This window comes from Panthera tigris, chromosome F3, assembly GCF_018350195.1.
Source record: "Panthera tigris isolate Pti1 chromosome F3, P.tigris_Pti1_mat1.1, whole genome shotgun sequence".
Classification (NCBI taxonomy): Eukaryota; Metazoa; Chordata; class Mammalia; order Carnivora; family Felidae; genus Panthera; species Panthera tigris.
In genome coordinates this window covers 4,012,220-4,030,523 of record NC_056678.1, presented here as the reverse complement: position 1 = coordinate 4,030,523, position 18,304 = coordinate 4,012,220, and the positions used below count along the sequence as shown (strand labels likewise).

General features: G+C 43.0%; 1 protein-coding gene across 3 annotated transcripts in view; it reads left to right on the top strand.

Moving 5' to 3' along the window:
• Positions 1 to 15,485, top strand: part of CNST (consortin, connexin sorting protein) — a 113,427-nt gene extending 97,942 nt beyond the window's left edge. For all 3 annotated transcript variants that reach the window (XM_042975356.1, XM_042975358.1, XM_042975357.1), the window contains 2 exons: positions 11,202 to 11,337; positions 14,839 to 15,485. In XM_042975356.1, coding sequence (XP_042831290.1) covers positions 11,202 to 11,337; positions 14,839 to 15,044 — 342 coding nt within the window. In that variant the 3' untranslated portion in view covers positions 15,045 to 15,485. The remainder of the gene's footprint in view (positions 1 to 11,201; positions 11,338 to 14,838) is intronic.
• Positions 15,486 to 18,304: the final 2,819 nt, after the last annotated feature.

Below are 18,304 nucleotides of genomic sequence, written 5' to 3'. Positions count from 1 at the left end.
ATCTAGTACATCTTCAGGTATAAATAGTGAAGAAGGGTCTGAGCGCCCCTGTTGTGTCTCCCCCGCTTATAGAACAATTACAGTGGGGGTTACGGTTGAATTCACGTTGTTTTACAACCGAGTGGGGTGTTCCTTCCTCAAATTCATAATGTTTGTTTTCCTACGTAGGTAACACCTGGTGGATGGTGGAAACTATTTACATTTTAAAGTTGTCTTTCCTGTGAAGTTATTTTTAATACGCAATGGTTCCCTTTCCTAAAATTCTTTTGTTACGTTGTGCTGTTTCAAGAAGCTCAAAAGCTATGTACAATTAACAGAACTAATTTGCAGTCCTGTGATGATTCTGAATACTTCCTTCTCCATTCTGAGGAACAGACTTTAATACATTCTGCCTTACTGTGTCAGGAAAAGAGTTTTTTAAAATTTCAAAACTTCTTTTTAATTTTTTCTAAGTTTATGTATTTTGAGAGGGGGGATGGAGACAGAGAACGAGAGGGCATGCACACAAGTGGGGAAGGGCAGAGAGAGAGAGAGAGAGAGAGAGAGAGGGAGGGAGGGAGGGAGAGAGAGAATTCCAAGCAGGCTCTGTGCCTGATGAGGGGCTTGATCCCATGAACTGTGAGATATGACCTGAACTGAAATCAAGAGTCAGAAGTTTAACCAGCTGAGCCACCCAAGCTCCCCAGTACAAACTTCTTTTTAATCCAAACACCATTTCGTGCTCTCAGGAGAATTCTATTAAGGATATCTACTGTGAGTCACAGCTGAGGATACAGTGAAGAATCAGATGAATTTCTGGTTTCATCTTTTGGCGGCTTACTTGGGTAATTTTACCCAAATTGTTTTTTAAATATTTTTCATGCTTCCATACTTTTGTGAGAACATGATTTTTTTTTTAACTTTCGTTTATTTATTTATTTTGAGAGAGAGAGCAAATGGGGGAGGGACAGAGAGGGACAGAGAATCCCAAGCAGGTTCCCTACTGTCCGCACAGAGCCCCATGTGGGACTCGAACTCCCTAACCGTGAGATCATGACTTGAGCCAAAATCAAGACTCAGACACTTGAGCGACTGAGCCACCCAGGCACCCCAGAACATGATTTCTTAATAACTAATACTTAAGAACAGTATTTTTCATGCCCTTCGGAGCCACTGTGGCTGGTCTGCTTTCTTCCACGTGCTGTGCTGTCCTTGCAAGTCCTCTGTTCTCTCTTCCAAACTTCTCTTCTCCCATGAGTGACTCTGCCCCTCACAGATTTCCTCACCGCTCGTCACTCTTTCGATCTCTCTGGTTACGGTGGAATGTGGTGGTACCTTTTATCGTCGCCAGGTTTTCCCTCTTTGCTGGTCTCCCTGCTTTCATTCTCTTGCCACTTCTGCATTGCTCTGCTCTGGCTGCCGCTGAACTTGGCTTTGACAACTGCTGCCAGCCCAGCGGGAGTGTTTGCCGTGTCTTTTAAGCAATTAGGTTCATCACATCAAACGAAATAATTTACACAAAATCTCCTACTAGAGACCTAAAAATATCTACACTAATTTGGTTCAGAAATGTAGAGACTGTATAAATGAAACTTTTCTGGGTTCGAGAAGCATTTTTAAATCCAGAATAACTTTGCTCAGTAAAATGATAGCTTAGTATCCAAAGCACTAATATTCTTTCTTTTGTAAAAAAGAGCATGACACACTCTCACCAAAAGTACAACCTGCACTGTTTTTAAAAAGCTTCAAGGGGTGCCTGGGTGGCTCCATCAGTTGAGCATCCGACCAGGCCATGATCTTGCCGTTTGTGGGTTCGAGCCCCACATTGGGCTCTGTGCTGACAGCTCGGAGCCTGGAGCCTGCTTCAGATTCCATGTCTCTCTGCCCCTCCCCTGCTCACGCTCTGTCTCTCTCTGTCCCAACTCGTACTCTGTCTGTCTCTCTCAAAAATAAATAAACATATACAAAAAAAAAGAAAACATAAGAGGCTTCAAAAACATTTATGCTCGTTTCATAAATTTTTAACATAAAAAGTTTACCACATGTACAGGGTCCGTGAGGCAGAGAGAGATTCACTCTCTTGTTCCCTCCTCAGTAATTTTATGTGACTCCTTTTATGCCATGACATTGCAGATACAGTGGCTAAAAATTCAGATGGGGGCACTGCGTATAAAGCCTGCATTTCAACAGTTGTCCGACTGCAAGAGTTATCTGTTTGTTGAATTTGACTATCCCAGTTTGGGGGGGAAAGGTGAAATTTTATTGCAATACTCATAATATTCCAACATGATTATTTTAATGTCAGGACCCAAACTCCCTTTACCCAAGGAGCTTGTAAGTCATTGCCAAGAAATCATTGACTTGCTTGGGTCTGGAACCTGGGAGCACTGTATTATCTTCTCTTGAAACTCTTCAGCTCTTCGCAGCATAAGAAATATGTTATTCAAATTCAAGGTAGCATCATGATCCAACCCCATATTGCTAATAAAAGTCTACTCAGCCTGTAGTAGATTGTTCCATGAGGGAGTGGGGGTGAGGATGGTGTTTGTTTCCTGAATAGGTGACAGTCACAGCAAATATTGGGTACATTTTATGAAAATTAATCTGTCTTTTCACCTTGAAAATAATCATAGTATGTCCTTCAAGAGATTCCCTTTGGGAGCACATTTTAGCAGCATGATACGCCGAATGGAGTAAACCATTCATTTTTCTTCATTAATATGTACCTGTGTAGTCTATTTGTGGAGATGTCGTATGTCCACAAAACTATATTAAATGCTTCAGATACAACTGATACTTGTTTTTAGAAATAATTCAGAATGTGGTAGCCGGGGAGGAAGCCACATTGCCACTTGCTAGGGACTCTAAAAAGTTTTTAATCTGAAAGAGGGCAAAACATGTTCCCTGCTCTGTCTGTATTGGCAACATTTGCTTCGATATCTTCAGGTCTGCCCGTGTCCCAGGAAACAAAATAGGGGAGGACACAACCTAGACCTTTCTGATGGGGAGAATGATGGCAACTCAAAATTGCTGTTGGGCTTATCTTCGGAGAAGCTGTCTAAACAAAGTGACTTTTGTGCAGCCTTCCTGTCTGTGTCTTGGCTAGATCGCTGGCATCGGGGAAGTTAGGCGAAGATGAGCCATCGTGTTAACTCCTTACTGAGTCAGATGGGAGGCCAGGACCAAGCTGCAGCCTTTTATGAAATTGTGTGGCTAGCTGTTCATGGATCCTGGACAAAGGAGCGTTTTAGGAATGTCAATCATGGCTGTTCTGCCCAGAACGGCCCTTCTGGGGGGAGCAGGGCAAATCCAGCTTCCTCCCAATGGAGGAAATGCAGTCTTGCAACCACAGAAGAGGGTTCATGGAAAATGGTTCGTCCAGGATTGGTGCCAGAGTCTCCAGAGGCTCCTGAGGGTTATCCAGGGATGACCTACCTTTTCTTTGTGCCAGATGGCCTCATCTTTCCCTTTCCTTTTTATCCTGCCCTCGAAGCCTCCTCATTAGTGCGTTACTGCACTTGCTTGTCGGGTCTCTTGCACTTGGCTTCTTCTCTTTTCCACGTAATCATCCTTTCAGTTTACATCGTTACTGCCTCTTCTTGGACTTTTGCAATAGCTCTTGGACTTTTGCAGCTTAGTAAGTTTCCCCGTCCCTCGTGTCACCTTGTCTCTCCCTCCAAATGGTCTTACATTTGCACTGTCTAAATTTGGGGTCTCAAACGATACCCCAAGGGGCCAATCAGGTACTAGAAGTAAATTAATGACTTCATCTGTCGAGAGAAGGGGAAGGTCCCCAGGCCTCATCTGGAGGTACCCACCTTCGTAAAACACTGTGGATGCCATCAAGCACAGCTGAGGGTCTGGGTCTAACACAGTCAGTTGAAACCTCTGTTGTGAAGTGGTTTTTTTTGCCCTGTCAGTCTCTTCCCAGGACTCCGTTGGCTCCGTAGAAAGGCTGTCTGTGGCTCGGTATTCAGGACACTTGGTAGCTGGCCCACTCCAGCTTCCCGGCATGCCCCCTGCTGCCCCTTTGCGCTCACCCTGCACTGTGCTCAGTTGGCCTCTGCATCCCAGATGCACTCAGGCCTGGTCACCTCTGATCTTTACCTTCTGTGTTAGGGTGCCCTGGAATGAGGAACCTCCTTTCTACATGTTTATTTTTTAATTTTTTTATGTTTATTTATTTTTGAGAGAGAGAGAGAGACAGAACATGAGCAGGGGAGGGACAGAGAGAGAGACACAGAATCCGAAGCAGGCTCCAGGCTCCGAGCCATCAGCACAGAGCCCCATGTGGGGCTTGAACCCATGGACTGTGAGATCATGACCTGAGCCGAAGTCGGACACTTCACGGACTGAGCCCCCCAGGCGCCCCATCCTTTCTACATATTTATGTCTTGCTTACCTCAAGATCTAAGTCCGTGCCCTTTTTGTGGGTGGAGTGCCCAGGACAGCGCCTGACTCACGGTCGGTCCTCAGTGAATGCTGGCTGCTGCCATTATTCCTTGATCCCTGAGCTCTTTACTATTTATTCCTTCCAGACTGCTCTGCACCTCAAACAAGGGAGGGGCTGGAGCATCATCCCTCCTGAAGTCCTGTCTAGGACTGTCCTCTTTCTCCATTATCATAGGGCACACAGCAGTCTTCTACAGACTCATTGCAAACTCCTGATGGGTGGGGATCCTGTTAAATACATTCTTGTATTTTCTGCAAAGCCAACACACAGTGTTGTCAATAACAGTCACCTACACAGGGCAAGGTTTTGTTTTTAAACCTAGTTTACTTAGAAAAATAACCTTTAAAAGACATATTTAATTTTGATTATTTTAAGGGAAAAATCTGTTATCCAAATTAAGTATGAGCTAGGTGCTGTCTATATGTAAACTGCTCATCTGTGTATTCATTTTCTCTTTGGCATATTTGTTAAGCGCCTACCATATTCTAGAAACTGAGGACACACCAGTGAACACAGGTCAGGTCCCTGCTCTTGTGAAGCTTACTCTCTAGAGGGAGTGACACATAATAAGTAAGTTCACATAAAAATGAACAACGTAGGGGGCACCTGGGCAGCTCAGTCGATTAAGCTTCTGACTTCAGCTCAGGTCATGATCTCACCGTCCCTGGGTTCCAGCCCTGGGCTGGAGTCGGGCTCTGTGCTGACAACTTGGAACCCGGAGCCTCCTTCAGATTCTGCGTCTCCCTCTCTCTCTGCCCCTTTCCCACTTACGCTCTGTGTCTCTCTCAAAAATAAACATTTAAAAACAATTTAAAAAAACAACGTAGGCTCAGATCGTGGGAAGTGCCGTGTGCTGACATCTCAGCAGGGTGGGGGAGGGAGATAGAGCTGGCCGGCAGGGTGGAGGAAGGCGCTGGGAGAGCCAGTGCAGCTGGGGCGCAGAGAACGGGTTAGAAGGAACCGCAGGGTGTTCCGGGTGAAGAGGAGGCTGAAGCTGGGAACCCGCAGGGCCTCCGGGCCAGGATAAGGAGCTGGAATTGAATTCAAACGGAGGTTGAATGCCATGATTTTGAGCAGCAGGTGTGACCTGATCTGCTTCCTGGCTGCTCCGTGGAGACTCGAATGTCCGGGGGCGGGGCCAAAGAAGGGAGACCGGTCAGGTTAGTGGCTTGGTTGAGGTGAGAAGCAGTGCAGGGTCGGGTCAGGGTAGCAGGGGGGTGTGGTGAAGGTGCACTTTTGAAGGAGAACAGACAGGACTCGCTGATAGAGTAGATTTGGGTGGGGCTGGAAGCAGCAGTTTGGAGGCGAAGAAAATCAAGTGTTTTGGAGTCTGTTTATTTCAACAGTTGACTGGGGGTTAAGAAGTGGAGTGGTTCTTGACATTCTTACCATTTCTTTTCCTATTCTGTACTTATTAAAGCGTCCTGTTATGCAAACAAAAACAAATTACAAAAGCATGAGGTAGTGCCTTACCTAGAAACTCAGAGACATTTTAAAACTCCTGTTTTTATTTTTTAAAAAAGCCTTTTTCCTTTCAAAACCACTCTTTTAAAAGTTCAACATTGACCTGCTTCATCATTATTTTGTTCCTCTTTTGTTTTTTTTTTTTTTTTTAATGTTTATTTATTTTTTGACAAAGAGAGACAGAGCATGAGTGGAAGGGCAGAGAGAGGGAGGGAGACACAGAATCGGAAGCAGGCCCCAGGCTCCCAGCTCTAAGCACAGAGCCCGACGCAGGGCTCGAACCCACGATCCGTGAGATCATAACCTGAGCCGAAGTCGGACACTTAACTGAGCCACCCAGGCGCCCCGATTCTGTTCCTCTTTTTTGCGCTGCCCACATCGCACTGTTCTAACGCACGTCCTGGGATAGGAGGTCACCATTGTGTTCTTCCTGGATGATGGCTTTCCTCCATATAGCTGCCTCCTCCTGCTCCAGCTGTGACTTGTTACATTACTTTGCTGTATTAGAAGCCATGACATTAATCTACTTGCAGATTAATTGCACGACCCAAAAGATCTTTCATCCACCCATCTCCTCCCCCATGTCTCTAAATCAATGGATTTGGCCATTAGTTTAAGTATCTCTTAATTGGGGTGATGTGTAAGATAAGGATTTGTTGCTAGAGATAGAAAATACTCTCGAAAGACCAAAGCACCTGATTAGGTTTATTTGAAAATCCTGTTCATCTCACTTTAATTGTAATATGTAACAGACTATATGCAGCCAAATTTTAATAGCCCTAGAAAATAAGATCTTTTCATGTAAAGGAAATGGCAGGAGGTTTAATGAGTGTGTATTCAAACTCTGCCGGTAACTGGTGCTACAAGGTAGGCGGGTTAGGTTAGCTGTCTGAGCATGGCCTGTTTTGTAAAAGGGGACCAATAACGCCTACGTAACGGAGTTGGGAAGACTGTGTACAGATTCACTGAATTATGCCTCTTATTACATAAAGTGTCCCGATTCACAAAATAAGGGTTCTTGTTATGGAGCCCAAGTCTAAAGGAACAGGCAGGGAACATTGCTTATTCCTTCGGTGAAAGTGGCATTGAAGCTGACACGTGCTTCTAGAGTGAAATCACTGGCACTTAAGCTACTTATGATTTGCCAATATGATTTGTGAATGTTAATTCTCAAGTTAGAAACCGTGTGTTCGTGCTCCAGATTCACCAGCCTTGAAGTTCTGGATTGAGCAAGCCCATATCACTAAAAGAATATTATTTGGTATCTGTTTTCTCCTTTAATCTCGTGAGGAGGCAGTTTAACGGGAAGGCCTCTCTGAGTGTTTTTCTTGTCACGTTAGGATTTACTGTGCCAGGAGAGTTGCAAAATAAATTTATTTGTTCGACTAGCTAATTCTTAAAACGCTCTGTGGGCTGATCACTGATATTTGAGGGGAAGTGCAGAAGAACTATTTATTTGCAAATATACAGACTAGGCCAGATGGATGTCTTGTTTTGTTTTTGTCCTTAATTCTGCACTTATTCATAGAGCACCACCAGTGACAATTACATTAATTACAGCGTAGACATTCCTTTTGTTCTCAGTGGAAGCGCTGTTCTATTTTGGCTGGATAGGAAAGGAATTTGGTAATTGAAGTGGGAAACTAAATTTGGTTCTTAAAGCTTTATTTTTTCAAGATTAAGAAATTAACCTTTTTAATGCCGACATTATGGAAAAGAGGTGGGGAAAGGCATACAAACTTTTTTTAGGGGAGTTTGGAGAAGACACATTTCTTGGTGTCCGAAATCAACTTCTCTACCTGCTTCGAAACACTTGGCAGTCTTTTGAGTGAGACCCCAAACTAAGACCCTGACCTTGTTTTGGCTTACTAGACTTTGTACCATTAATTTTTTTTTTTTAATGTTTATTTATTTTTGAGAGAGAAAGAGTGTGAGCAGGGGAGGGGATGAGAGAGAGGGAGACACAGGCGGCTCCTGGCTCTGAGCTGTCAGCACAGAGCCTGTCGTGGGTCCCGAAGCCACAGACCTTGAGATCATGACCTGACCTGAGCTGGAGTCAGACGCCTAACTGACTGAGCCACCCAGGTGCCCCGACTTTGTACCAAAAAAGACTAAAAAAAAAAACTCTGCCAAAGTTGTTTCTTAAACTTGTTATGTTTGACTGCCTTGGTGTGGGAGGTAGAATTTCTGTGCTGGGGGTAGATTCTAAGACCCCTGCCCCAAACTCTTGCCAGAACAGAAAGGACCACACCCACCTGTCTTCAGAGTTTCCCCCTTGGCCTGTGTCTCCTGCACCTAAACTTGGTCCTACCATCCCTTGCTCTGTATCTGTAGACTACAGGACTACAGGGCAATTGGAAAAGAAAGATCCCTGGAGAAGGTCCCTCAGCAAGACTGAAAGGAAATAATGGAAGAGGGCACACTCCCTCACTTCAGACGCTGGGGCCGGCCTGCTGAAAGAAACAGGTTTTGGTGGGAGAGAAAAAGGAAAAGAAAGTATAAGGTGTGGTTAGATTTTTAGCCAAGAATTAAGGGTTGGGTGGTGGAGGGTGTCAAAACAAAAATGTTGGCCCATCTCACACAACTGTAATTTCTTCCCTCTTCCAAAAATCTGCCAAAGTTCACCGCCACCCATAGTAAATAAGGAGCGGGGAGCCAGTTAAGGAAGGCTTGCATTACTTACCTGGGTAACTTCCGGGCACATACCCCAGATTAGGCCAGGCGGGGGCTGAGGTAGCGACCTGACAGCCGGTGCACCATGGCTGGCTGCAGGGTCTCAGAAGCACATCTGTGTCTTTCCAGAGGATGTCACCTTGAGTTTCACCTCATCTTTCAACATACTTTTATTCATATTCACTGTCTTTTGATTTATGATTTGAGTCTGTTTCTTGAATTGATAGATTCAAAATTCATATCACAAAGATATAAAGGTAACGGTAATGCCATTCTGGGGCTCATCCTCACAATTCTTTTTTTTTTTTTTCTTTTTTTTAACGTTTATTTATTTTTGAGAGAGAGAGAGACAGAGTGTGAGTGGGGGAGGGGCGAGAGAAAGAGAGAATCCGAAGCAGGCTCCAGGCTCTGAGCTGTCAGCATGAAGCCCGACACGGGGCTTGAACTCATGAACCAGTGAGATCATGATCTCGGCCAGAGTCTGGCGCTCAACCAACTTAGCCACCCAGTCGCCCCCCCCCCCCACAATTATTCTTAATACGATTGTTTTTTCCCTGGTAGTTAAAGCGACTTGAAAACACCTATGGTGAGTGAATTCACTGTTGGTAATTGTACGACTTTATTTTATGCAGACAATAGATAGTGAATGAGTCTATGAAAATTCCCTTATTTTTTTTTACATTTACTAAAAATAAAAACATCAGTGATACATCATTGGTAGTAATATGGCCATTAAAACTAGTTTCCATTTTCCATTTCTCGCTCTTCAGAAACTTCTCGGTTTCAACATGGTACTTGTAAAATCATTTTTCTTTGTTGCATAAAGGGGCTCTTTTAACGTTGTATAAAGGGATGTTTAATGTCATTGCTTTCTAAAGAAACATTTGAAAGACCATTCTTTCGCATGTTTGTACTTTCCATTTTAATGTCACTAAAGTGCTTCAGTTTTCTCAGAAGAAAGACATCATCTGAAATACCCATTTCCTATAAAAAGATTAAATTGCTAACATTGATTTTTTTTTTTTTTTCTTTTTGAGATAATGGTTTCTGTAGACCCACGTTCAGGGAAGCTCAGAGATTATATTGAGTTATTTGGCCCTAAAAGCCTTGAGTTATAAAAAGAACGAACAGAATCAGTAGTATTTATGCATAGCACATTAGCAGAGATGGCTGGCTGGAACTGGAAATCGTATTAAGGATTCTATGCCATCGATCAGATAAATGACGTGACTGGCAGTCCTCAGCCTCCAGTGACCTAACACCAGCAAGGTATCATCTGGCAACACGCTGACATCTGCAGTGTTAGGCCCACAATGCCCACCTGTGTCATCACCTGCAGCCTGTCCAAGCAGGCCAGCTCACAAGTTCACTTCTTTGAATCAACCTGCTGCTTGGAGGGGGGCTGCCTCTGCTTCCCAGTCTGGCTCTACCAACCGATCCCCTTCTCCCTATACCGCGGAACCTCTTTAACTCCTAAATGGCAAGAGTTTTTGCTTTTGTCTTTGTTCCCAAATAAGGGGTGGGGCGGAGGCAGGAGAGGGGTCTCCAGAGGAAAGCAGAGGCAGCTTAGAAAGGAGTTGGGGTGGGGGGGACAGGAGATACTAGCAAACTCCAAATATTAAACATTTGAGACTTCAGGCCACTCAGTTCCGCTGTCATAGCAGCCCTACACTGTGTGTGGGTGAATCGGCTTGACTGTATCCTGATTCAGTGTTATTGACAAAAAAAAGGCAGGGGCCTTTGGCCCGCCACCCATAGTTTGCCAAACTCTGTATATGCCAAAGTACACATCCCTGGGAAACTGGCTCTGAGATATTCCAGAAGAGAAGCCCTTAATATATTTTGGGCAGCAGAGCATCATTTTATAAATAACATAGTTTCGCAGAGGGACTGAGCTTAGCACTCATTTTGATGTTAAAAGTTGGCATCGGGGCACCTGGCTGGTTCAGTCCATAGAGCATTCAACTCTCAGTCTCGGGTTCCTGAGTTCATGGCATCAAATATATTTTGAGTCTCACACGTTCATTTCTTTTTTTAATGTTTGTTTATTTTTGAGAGTGAGCACAAGCAGGGGAGGGGCAGAGAGAGGGGGAGACCCAGAATCCGAAGCAGGCCCCAGGCTCTGAGCTGCCAGCACAGAGCTGGATGTGGGGCCCGAGCCCACAAACTGTGAGATCATGACCTGAGCCGAAGTTGGGCGCTCCACCGACTGAGCCACCCAGGTGCCCCTCACATGTTCATTACTTAAAAATTGCTGGTGAGTGAAAAACGAAGTGTTGGACCATCAGCCTCTGTTACAAAACAAAACCCAGCACTCGTGATTAAGCAGACAGGGGCCGTGAGTGATCACCTCACAGACACCCTGCCTGGAACGTGGAACTAAGAGCCGTGCCGGGACCAGTCCCCTGCACCCTGCATCAGGTCCCCCGGCCCTGGGAGTGGTTGGGGGCTGTGTTTTCACACGTGTGTATTTGGCAGTCATCTGCATAAAGTAAAAGCGTTATTATAACGATTCTGATGATCAGTTGTGATTTTTTTTTCTGTAGGAGTTGGATAAACCTACCATAGAAATGCAAATACCTGTTGGATGGAATTAGACTTTTTACCGTTACATGTAAACTCTCTCTGACAGGTTGTTCCTGCAGAAGGACTGGTCTCTATATTAAAGAAGAGGAATGATAGTGTAGGAGGCCGTCCCGCCCAGATGCAGCAGAAACCATCGAAACGAAGAGTGAGGTTCCAGGAAATAGACGATGGCTTAGATCAAGGTAAAGCACCCGGGCTCCCTCTAGCACGGAGCTGGCTCTTGGTGTCGCTTGAAAGAGTGGGTCAGACGTGGTAGTGTGTTTGGTAATAGGATTTGTAAAAGGACACACGTACTTAGTCACTTTATATTCTGTAAAGAAACACGTGGAATCAAGCAATCATCACCTCTTCCCTCATTCCTGAACCTTTTGTTCAAATAAGTGAGCAAGCAAGTTGTAAAATTCAACGCATGGTCTCCCTGTCTCACAGACCGTGTGTTTGGAGCTCATTTTCAATTTCCTGTTTTACACGTTTTTTTAAATTATTTAAAAAAATTTTTTTAACATTCATTTATTTATTTTTGAGAGAGAGAAAAAGCACGAGTGGGAGGTGTGCAGAGAGAGGGAAAACAAGAATTCCAGTTGGGCTCCACGCTGTCAGCACACAGCCCGACACGGGGCTCGAACTCGTGATCTGTGAGATCATGACCTGAACTGAAATCCAGAGTCAGACACTTAACGGACTGAGCCACCCAGGTGCCCCCAATACTTTATTTTTTTTTTTTTTAAGTGAGCCTGCTATTGTCTTTTTTTTTCAGGGGCAGTTAATACTCCTTTTTTGTAGGTCTGAGAAATGTTTATGGGTTACAAATATATTCCCTGGTGATTTTTTTCTTGGCTCGATAGAAGTGCCTCTGGACGGCGCGTTTACACTGTTGCTGTTGTTTACTTTTCCCTCCTGGGCTTGTATTTAAGGTAGTTGCTAGGTTTACGGAAGGCCTAGGTAAATAAGGATGGAGGAAATATAGCCAAGAAGCTGTCGTTGTGTTTCTCAAGTTTATAAAACAACTGCATTGTTACGAATAACAGTGTAAGCATGCCTTCCAAGTATGACATAAAGGGATAGCGATAGAGGTTTCTAGAGTTTTACAATAGAAAGCTTCTAATTTACACTTACAGAGGAACCTCAGAAATAATCTGTTCCCATCCCTCATTTCACCTCTGCACCTTGCTTGTAACTACCCGAGTCTTCACTGGATACAGTGCTACGCTCTGCATGAATGGCACTGAATCGTTGCTTACCAGGAGGAGCCCTGGATTTACAGATGACATTCATTCGTCCGCACTCAGTGGCCATCTCGTCTCTAACCAGGCCACTCCGCTGGTGCCTTGTGGCCCCCAGGGTGACTGTGCCTCTCTAAACAGTTTCAATGCGTGTTGATAAAACAAACAGGGCAGGTGTTTAAAAATATACTGCGTTTAAGTGTTTATATATAAATATATGATCATGAAAAAGACATGGAAGTACATGCATCAGATTTGTTCATATAGATGAGGGGGTGGGAGAGCATGATGCTAAAAAACAGAAGAGATGGTGAAAAAAATTGAACTGAGCAAAAAAACAAAAACCCCAAGAGATACATTAATGATATTCTAGTTATTTGTGTGTCTAAAAATGTATTTGCATATATATAAATTATTAAACCTTTTGATTACTAAAATTGATTAAACTATAAATTTGTAAATCACAGAACAACATAGTTACATAATCGTGTTTATATGGGGGCGCCTGGGTGGCTCGGTCAGTTAAGTGTCCAACTCTTGGTTTGAGCTCTGGTCATGATCTCACAGTTTGTGAGTTCGAGCCCCCCATCAGGCTCCATGCTGACAGGGCAGCTCCTGCCTGATATTCTCTCTCTTCCTCTCTCTCTGCTCCTCCCCCACTCGCTCTGTCTCTCTCTCATAAATAAATAAACTTTAAAAAAATGATAATTCTATTTATATAAAAATTCTGAATCTGTGTCTTTCATCTGAAAGGAGACACATCATATTTGAGTGTTTGCCTTTAGGGTAGGAAAGGAATATGCCTGAGTAGGTGAAACATGTTCGATATTTTTGGATTTGAATTTTACAGGAAGAATATCTTCACTTGTTACTGTAAAGTCCTTCAAATAAAGTCTATTTGGTTTATGATAAGTTTTATAAAATTTGGGGGTTTTTTCATCATAAAAATAATATATGCTAACCATGAAAAAACTCCTACAGTAATGAAGTAAAACAATGTCCAATCTTCCAACCTTCCCTTGAGGGTTTCTCCCAAGGATTGATTGAAGTTTCTTACCATCTTTGCAGGATACATTCTGTATATATGTGTGCACACATGTATATACACACCAACACACATTTTTGTTCTAATACAAATGGGTTCATTATATACTGTTATGTCGCTTCTTTTTAATTTAACCATCAATCTTGGATATCTTACTATGAGAGAACATATTAAATTTACTTCATTCTTATAAACAATTGCATAGTATTTCATTATATGAACGTCCATGATTATTTAACTGGAATAACAGAGTCATTCTCAACTTTTTGTTATAACAGACTTTGCCAGACTTTGAATGTGCCTGTAAATACGCTAGTGTGTGGTGCAAATCTGTGAGCTGATTCCTAGAAATTAATTTGTTGGACTGAGTGATGGGGTCCAGCTGGCCTGAGACAGTCCTGGTTTACACCTGTTCTCCCAGCTTCTTTCCCCACTCTCTCTCGCCGTCAAACGTGTCCCATCAGGAGGATAAATTAATTTCAAGTTTTAACGGATACTGCCAAATTATCTTCCAAGAAGGTTCTGGTACACCCTCATCGTGCTGATCATACAACTTTTTAGTCTTACTCCAAAATTAAAAATTTTTTCTTTAATCATAAATGATCATTAAGACTTTCAACCAAAGGATAGTTATTTTCTTCAATATAGAGAGACTTGTATGGACATCTGTATTAAAAACCAACCTGCTAGTTGGTTTTTTTTTCTAATGTTTATTCAATTTTTGAGAGACAGAGTGCAAGCAGGGAGGGGCAGAGAGAGAGGGAAACACAGAATCCAAAGCAGACTCCAGGCTCTGAGCCATCAACACAGAGCCCGACGTGGGGCTCTAACTCACAGACCGTGAGATCATGACTTGAGCCGAAGTCAGACACTTAACTGACTGAGCTACCTAGCTACCCCCCAACCTGCCAGTTATTAAGCAAAGTAAAGAGAAATCACCCTACTAGCTAGAACGTTACTGTTCCACGAGATGATAAGAGTAAAATTGAGTAATTAAGATGCAAAAGTGATCTCCCTTGAAGACGTTTTTTATTGTTTAATATCAAATTGACATTGCTTTACGGTGGACTCATGATGTGAACTCCAAAGATGGTGTAACATCGAGGTGGTAAGTTGCACCCTAAAATAATGCTATGATCACATCGGAGAAGTACTGTCCTTCTTTTCTTTTTTAATGGAAGTGGTCATATTCATCGTATAAGTGAGCTAGCTTTCATTTTAGCGCTGACAGGCTCCACAAGTATCTTTGTGGTGACTAATAGGTGGGTCCTGTGGAGTCCTCAGGAGCACTGGCTTCCTGTCAGTGACTCCACCTGTAGAGGCCCACTATTGACCAGAAACGTCTTGAGAAGACCTCAGATGCTAGGATCTCAATTCTGAGCCAGTGTAACCTTACTCTCTTCTCACGTTTGCAGATGAAGTTGGAGGTGGTTCCTGTATTTTACTGGTCTTGCTGTGCATAGCAACGGTTTTCCTTAGTGTCGGAGGAACTGCGTTATACTGTACTTTTGGTGACAGGGAGTCACCCGTTTGTACGGACTTTGCAGACAACGTGGACTTCTATTACACTAAGTTCCTGCAGGGAATGGCGGAACTTAAACACTGGATCTACCTCTCCTAGCAGCACTCCAGAGGCACGGGCGTGCTGGCAGTGAGAATCAAAGAGCGAACCTTTCTAAGCAGCTTTTATTTTAGGAGTTCTGTAACACGCGTCCCCTTCCCCCAGCGAGGAACCCTGGACATCAGCAGCAGCAGCTTTAAATGGCAACACAGAGGGACTCTCAGAATAATCTGCATACTGAGCAGATGTCGGTCTGAGCATTGTGGATGGAAGGAATGGCCTTTGGAGAGCATGTGCCCTCCTCCATGCCGCTCCCTGGTGTGGTGAACTACACTGAGCAGAATTAAAAGGGCCGTGTTGGAGCCCCACCATTTTTAGCTGCCTTGTTCAAGCTAATGGTTATAACCAAGGACGCTTTTGGTTTACATTTGTTGGTCCAAAGACATTGCTTCCAGCCATCACGCAATAAGTTTGTGTATAATCAAGAGGAGTTACCTTACAGCTTCATTGTCTTTTTTTTGGTTAACCTTGGGCGCTGTGTAATCTAGGCTTTGTGCGTTAATGCCACATTCCGTTCTCCATTTGTGAAATGATTGTGTGCGTGCGTGTGTGTTTCAGACAGTTATCACGAGCAGATACCCAGCACAGACTCACAAAGGTTATCTTGACTTTAACCTGACCTTAGATGTGCAGGCGCAGATACAAGGCATAACTGTGGAACAGATGAGTTGTAGAAATCTTGGCCTTGAAATTAGAAACCGTGACCAATAGGTGACAGTTAATTTGATTAACTAGCCAGAAATTAATCACAGGCCTGGAGGTAGAGAGTTAAAACTAAAGAACTCCTGCCGAGTGTCAGGCACCCAGCTTCATCATGGATTCACTGCTTCCTGAAGTATGATGAATACTGGCCTCCGTTCTCAGTAGGTGAGCACCTACCATTACGTTCTGAGGATCTAAGAACCAGAATAGAGATAAAGGAGATACTAATTCCTGCTCTAGATGCTTCAATTCTGGTCACATGTAGGATAAACTGACACCTTGGCAAATGAAATGAAATTATGATACATAATTCAGTATTAACAAATCCCGCAGTCAGGTGTTTGAATGTGCATTCATATCATGGGCTTGATTGAGACCCGGTTATGGGGTCATTAAGCGAAAATCCAATCAATCGTATCTTAAATAACTAAGTGTCTGATTTTTGTTTAAGTCCGTCAGTTTGGTGGCATTTCCTTTTGTAAGGTACAGCGGTCTAACATTTAGAAAGTCTTGCTTTGGCTTTTTATATCCTAGGCAGCATTTGAACAGAAACAAAACACATGAATTATAGTTTTTTAGCAAGTGATCATTATTTCTTGTTTATTTGTTAGGATCGTTTGAAAGAAAAAGGGAGAAATTACTTTCTAGTTGTTACTGGCTGGTACAGTACCTCCCTTGGTATTTCTGCTAATTTATTTAGATTATATGAATTTTAAAGGGCTTTTTATATGAGTTGGAAGTGTGTTGTTGAGCATGCATTCGGTTTTCCAATGCTAGATATTTAATTGCTATGTACTTAGTGTTTTGATTTTCTATCCTTTCAGTTCAGTGTATTTTTAGGACTGTTAATTTTTAAATTGATGTTTTATTTTCACTTAATAATACTGTTGGACTTGTCTCTATCATGTCGCCATAAACTGTAATATTTTCAAGGATTATAGATCAAAGATATTTATTTAGAAGTGTACATGATACTGAAATTTAGATTCGTTATACCTAAGGCTGATTTTATTAGAAGATTATTTTAATGTTCTATTATAAATTTTAAGAATTTGTATTCAGATTGTATGTAAAATATGTAAAATGTTGATGGTACTATCTTTCGTGGTTCTACAAGAGACATTCACAAAGTCTACTGTGAAGGGCATCCCCATCATAGACAAACCTCTTCTGTTTAACCCTCATGATTTCTACTTACAGGAATTCAGTGATGGTGATTTCTGCCAGTTTTATGTCAAGATAAGTCAGAATTTCCCTCCTCTTCACCTCTGTTAGGTCACTGTCGAAGTCCTAAATAATCCGTAGTGTCATATTTGCCTAAAGGCCACCAGGGCCACTGTAAGACCCCCATCAGGGTCTTACACTGATCTCACAAGGAGGTGCAAAGACGGAAACAATACCCAGTTCTAGAGAAACCATGTGTGTCCTCACCGCTTCCTGGGGGTCTGGGGGTGAGGTGAGCCCAGGAGCATCCTGATATCTTGACTTAAAATAAGCACGAAATCTCAACTAGAGAAATTAGGGCAACTTTGAAAAATGTAGCAGTCATTTATTGCATGAATTGGACTAATTCCGCCTGGTGACGAAAAACCTGTTGTCTCACGCGTGAAAAATTCATTCCAGTTTTACTCTAATGTGATTTTTTCTGTCATTGGCAAGTGCTGACAACCATTTGTAACTAATCTTCCTTAAAGACTGTGTTTGAGGGTAACAGATCAAGCTTGTAATTTAAAATTACACCAACAGAGTGTCTCAGAGAGTTTATTTGAACTCCGGGGTGCTGAGAAAAACAGCTTTAATGTGACAATAAAACGCTTTGAGAAATTGGTCTGCCCCCCAAGTGGATGGCTGCCTATTTGGGGACGTCTGCTAGGTCCCTGCGGAAAAGCTCTTCTGGTTCTAAAACTCCTCCCCTATCTGCCTGACACAGTAATTGAAATTTACTCTAAGAACTTATTCCTTCAGATTTAAAAATCAAAATCCTCTGAGCTGCAAAATTGTGTGTTATGGTAAAAAGAATTTGAAATGTGAAGGTAGGTCTTATTTTGAAAGGCCAGGTGTGAATTGGGTCATGCTGGGGTGGCAGGGTGTGGAAAGAGGGACGGTCTGCAAAGAACAAAGAAATCCTCTAACTGTTAACCTGCTTTGCTGAGGCTGGCTTGGCAGCCACCCAGCTCAAAGAGAGGCTAGTTTTTGTCTTCCCACTAACATGACCTGCATACCTCTTGTTTATTTCTGTGGGTTTAATGAATATTAACGCACCTTTGTGTGCTTTGAGCAGTTAATACAGCGTTTTCACGTTCATTCATTTGCTGGTTCCATCAGGAAACACACACCCCTCACTACAGGTCTTGGGTCTCCCAAATCCAACCTGTTTTCTATTCTGCCTCCATGCCTCCACCGTCCAAAAGAACGAGAGCAATCTAGGGTTTACGGCACAAATTCTAGTGCCATCTGCTATTTTAACAACCTCAAAGATAAAACATTTATTGAGCGTCATGCACTAACCCTGTAAAAGCTACAGCAAGTGAAAATTTTCCTGAATGATTCTAGTACGA